Source organism: Topomyia yanbarensis, chromosome 1, assembly GCF_030247195.1.
Source record: "Topomyia yanbarensis strain Yona2022 chromosome 1, ASM3024719v1, whole genome shotgun sequence".
In the NCBI taxonomy this organism is placed as follows: Eukaryota; Metazoa; Arthropoda; class Insecta; order Diptera; family Culicidae; genus Topomyia; species Topomyia yanbarensis.
Window position 1 is genome coordinate 75011237 of NC_080670.1, and position 5167 is coordinate 75016403.

Sequence of the window (5167 nt, forward strand, 5' to 3'; positions counted from 1 at the left end):
AGTATCGAAATATAGTAGTAGAAAATCTTTAGAACAAGCTATTCTGAAATTACTGTATTTGATAAATCTCTTCTGCGGTAATTAAATAATAAATTCACATTGCGTTCAAGGTGCCTTTGAAGCTTACAAAAAAAATAAGGGAACTGGATTTAAAACAAATAATTCCCAGATATTAAAAGGACTCAAAAACACAAAGAGTGATTCCATTTTCAGGAGCTAGCATCAATTCGGCGCAAGCTTAGTCCGCCCACCAAGTTAGTGTCGGATTCTGATGAGATGAAGTCGAAACGCAAGTTTCAGTTCCATCCATCCATAATTTAGTTATAGGTTTTGTGTTCTCAACTCGCAATGATTGTTTCAAACAATTTTATCCGTAGAGCAGAAAAAACAGTTTTCACCTAAATTTTTCTTCACTAAGAAGAAATATAGCAGGCCCAGTCCATTTAAATCCCTATATGTTGAATTCATGTAGCATTCATATTTTCAACAAAATTGTTTTAAATGACATTATCAAAAACTTTGCTGAAGGCACCATGTCTCTTAATATTTTTGAAAAATTAATTCACCATAATTACCTCTATGAGAGTTAATCACTAAAATTTCTATATCAAAGCAGGCGCTGTTTTATGTTGATAACTTCCCGAAGTTGTCAAACCTTCAAAGTCAAGGATTATTATATTAGGTGATCTTGAACGTTGAAAATTTTTTAGATCATTTATCCCACTTTAAACGATCGCAATTTTTGACTTCATTGACATATTATACAAGAAAATAATCTATAGAGGTTTGAAAACTGTTCCATGTTGATCCTTCTTGTTTGTAGACTGGAATGACATCTGTTAGACTACTTATGTTTTTGAGTTTTCAATAATTTATCAAACTGATATTAAATTTTAGCATTTTTTCAAAAAAATTGCGATTTTCATCAAAACCCCCTCCAAACCAAATATCTGGCTACGCCACTGCCTGGATGGGCACCCCACCATGTTCCAGTTATTGTACGGAAAAAGTTGATCCTTTGTTGGCACTTCTGTTTCAGATACCTAATGTGACATCCCCAGGTACCTTTAGAGTCGAACCATACCCCGAGATATTTGAATGTTGAAGCCTGAGCAACAGTTTGATCCATTAATTGAAGCTGTAGTTGCGCTGGTTCACGCTTTCTAGAAAATACGACTAGCTCAGTTTTCTCCGTGGAGAACTCGATACCCAGCTGGAGAGCCCAAGCAGACAAATTGTCCAAGGTATCTTGCAGTGGTCTTTGCAAGTCGACGGCTTTAGGACCTGTAATAGAGACCACACCGTCATCTGCGAGCTGCCTTAGCGTGCAGGAATTGACAAGACATTCGTCAATGTCATTCACGTAAAAATTGTAGAGGAGAGGGCTTAGACATGAGCCCTAGGGAAGGCCCATCTAGCTAAATCGTGATGTCGATAAATCGCCATGCGAGAAATGCATTTGTTTTTCAGACAACAGGTTTAGCAAAAAGTTATTTAAAATTGGCGAAAGACCATGCTGGTGCAACTTCTCATAAAGAATGTTGATCGAAACTGAATCGAAAGCCCCCTTAATATCCAAGAATACTGATGCCATCTGCTCTTTGTTAGCATATGCCATTTGAATTTCTGTTGAGAGCAACGCAAGGCAATCGTTCGTCCCTTTGCCTTTGCGGAAGCCAAATTGTGTAGCTGACAGTAAGCCATTTGTTTCGACCCAATTATCGAGGCGAAACAGGATCATTTTTTCGAATAACTTCCGGATACAGGACAGCATTGCAATCGGACGATACGAATTGTGGTCCGAGGCTGGTTTTCCTGGTTTTTGGATGGCGATGACCCTCACCTGTCTCCGGTCATGTGGGACAATGTTACCCTCAAGAAACCTATTAAATAAATTCAACAAGCGTCTTTTGGCAGAGTCTGGCAGATTCTTCAACAAGTTGAATTTGATTCTATCTGGCCCCGGAGCTTTATTGTTACATAATAAGAGAGCAAGTGAGAACTCCACCATCGTAAACGGTGTTTCGTTCGCGGTATTGTAAGGCGACGCGGCGCGGTAGATTTTCTGTGCCGGGGCGGAATCCGGACAAACTTTCTTGGCGAAATCGAATATCCAACGATTTGAATATTCCACGCTCTCGTTAGTACTGTTTCGGTTTCGCATACGTCGGGCCGTGCCCCAAAGAGTGCTCATCGATGTTTCTCTTGTTAAACCGTCGACAAACCGGCGCCAGTAACGTAATGTGTGAATGCGCGTTCAACTTAACCTGACGAAACGGGGGCAGGCCGTAGATGTTCTGTCCTGTTGACGGAAGTTGATGTATCGTATAAATCGGGTAAACTATCTAGGTTTTTGTCATTACATGAAAGAATTCATAGAATATCTTGTTCCGCTCAAGGTCAAAGTCGAGCCAATTCTGTTCAATAGCACAATCTTCATTGGTTTTTAAAGGTAAAAATTATTAACAATTTGCTCTAATGTGCGGAATCGAGCTGTCTGCAAAACTTTAGCAAGAAAAATCACTTGCAAATTTACATCAAATGTTACCATAAAATTTATTTATTTATTTAATATCTGGTCAGGGATTTAGGATATATTCCGAACAAGTAGGATCTCGCAACACATTGAAGAAACCGAAGAAAATTTACACATAAGCTATCCACATATAATAGTCGAGATAATAGTAGCTTCATCGTAAATCTTCATTTCATTTTATAGCCATGCATATTTTATTAACCATAAGTGTTATTTTTGAAAGTGACCTCAGAATGTGGAAGTGGTCTATTGAGGAGGTCGGGAGGGCCTATTTGACCTTTTTAATGTTTTATGTTCTTCATAACTGTCAGTCTGAAAATAAATACAAAATTTGATTATTCGTAATATTTCTTATTTGGACTAAAGGTGTAGGTTTCGAGGTACTAATAAATATTTGCCGTGTGCTGTATTATATTATATAATTATAATTTTGCAGAAGGTAGGCACCGTTAGCCAACCTTGATATATATCAAGCAATTTTTTTGTATAAATCAGCGGTTGCCCCGAGCATTGACACAATTTGCTAACAAGCAATTGTAGGGCAGTGAACTTATGTATCTCCGAAAGCGCAGTTTTGTTGTCCAGTTTCGACAGTTGAACGGACGAAAAAATACACTGGTTGAAATTGGTGTTATACCAAATTATAAGCTTCAATCACAACAGTTACACAAGATGTGCCTTCGCAGGAAGTAGCCCTTGGTTTAGATTCGCAAACACCTATCATCATATTTCCGAAGGAACGTTGGCATACCCCAAGGTTAGGTTCTCTGGTGCAAATACGCCCACTATGATGACGATGAGGACGATAACCCTTGAAGCGAAAGTTGTGCAATGGGTGCCGGACGATGATTCGTGCTTTATGCTTTAATTCGGGCAGAACTTTAATATGTGTAGCAGTGACTAGCAGTAGAAGATAATTATTTAGGGGAACTGCCTGGCACTTGAAGAGTCGAATTACGTCCAGACCTTTTATGTGTGAGTGAATACAGTCTTCTAAAATTTGTGGTGTTCCAGCCTGCATACTGATGAGTCCTTCATTGATGATGGTGGCAGGTCTTCTTCATCCTGATCGTCGACAATACTGAATACTGGAGTAACGTTGTGGTAGTATTTGCTGTTGCGCCCAATTAATGAAGCGTGTTTTTCATTAGCGTTACCGGCGGATTTGGGTTCGACTTGCTGAGAATTTCCTCTCCCGATCGCAGTAAGTGCACTTGTATGGTCTAAGGGTGGAAGAAGGAAGGAAATATTACTTGTAACACATCTTGTCTTGGTATAAGGATGAATCAGTTCTCACGTTTCCGGTATGAGTCCTCATGTGTACAATGAGCTTGTGTGACCTCGTGAACCATACGATAGAAAAAAAGGTAAATTTAAATTTCCCCGACAATCTGATAAGATATGTGATTCGTGTACTAACCTGCTCCACAAACCTTACAAATACACGGCTTTTCACCAGTATGTGTCCTGTGATGATACTGCAAATCCAAGCAACGAGGAAAACTCTACAACAATAACTTTTAATAAAACATTGAACGAAAATGTATTCCGCGCCTCGAATGATTTCTTACTTTATCGCAAAAATCGCACTTGTGCGGCCGCTCTCCGGTGTGCCTTCGCATGTGCACCATCAGATTCGAAGACTTGGAGAAAGCTCGCCTGCACAGGGTCCTGCTTCGGTATCGCATCCGCAGGATCGCGGTAGTGTATTTTCATGTGTGTCCGCAGATTGTCCTTTCGGTTGAACGCCTTACTGCACTCTGTGCACTTGAATTTCTTCTCATCCGGAATGTGAATGCTCATGTGACGATCCAGGTGCTGCCGACGGAGAAAACTCTTGTTGCAAATTTGACAGATGACTTTTTTCTTCCGATTCGTCATCTGATCGCTGCAGCAAAGGCTTCTTGGGTTTGTGCTTTTGCTGGGCGTGCTTATTCATGCTAGTTTGCCACATGAATCTTTCATTACAGAACGGGCAGATTTTCTTGTCTTGATTCTCGCATTGGTGCTTCAGGTGACGCATCAGCAGTGCCCTATTCGGGAAACCACTTGAACAGTGCGAATGATTTTAATCCTGGTAAAACTATTCCGGCACACCTCACACGAATGTTCTCTTCGAATAATTCCTTCTATCGCCGGTTCTCCTTCCTCCTGTTCCGAATCTGAATCGCTCCACCGTCCGATTCCACTATCCTACTGCGATGTGATGACTATTAGGTTCTTTAAGGACACAAGTAACCTCATTTTTCTTGACAGTTCACTTCTACTGTGTACATGGACTTAGAAAAATTTGTGGACGACTAGATTCGCTCGCAGCAAATCGTAAAGATTTTTTTCTAAGTCCATGTAAACAGTACAAGCGAACTGTCAAAAATGAATACTCAGTTCATTTGTGACGTCAGCGTAAAGTATTCAATAGAGTGACAGCTGCTGCTAATCCAAGACTATTCAGTCAAAGAGAATAGGGAAAGAGACGAATAGTGTGAAGCCAAAAATACCTTATTGAGCAGACCAATCGTGCAATGTAAATAAACATTACTCATGCCTGAGTTGGAGGAGATAAGTATTGTACTTCTATCAAAAAAGAAATTTGAATTTTCGTCAGAATTTAGTTCAATCGTGATTGTAAGG

General features: G+C 39.9%; 1 protein-coding gene across 2 annotated transcripts; it reads right to left on the reverse strand.

Moving 5' to 3' along the window:
* Nucleotides 1–2899: 2899 nt before the first annotated feature.
* LOC131676331 (zinc finger protein 568-like) lies at nt 2900–4860 on the reverse strand. 2 transcript variants are annotated; one of them, XR_009303131.1, is made up of 4 exons: nt 4108–4860; nt 3957–4041; nt 3834–3876; nt 2900–3759 (listed from the first exon to the last, which is right to left on the reverse strand). XR_009303131.1 is itself a non-coding variant. In XM_058955436.1 (3 exons), exons 1-3 carry the CDS (start codon nt 4222–4224, stop codon nt 3530–3532), a joined length of 432 nt encoding a protein of 143 aa, XP_058811419.1. In that variant the 5' UTR covers nt 4225–4860; the 3' UTR covers nt 2900–3529. The 2 variants fall into 2 exon arrangements, 1 of the variants encoding a protein (XP_058811419.1); XM_058955436.1 differs by lacking the exon at nt 3834–3876.
* Nucleotides 4861–5167: the final 307 nt, after the last annotated feature.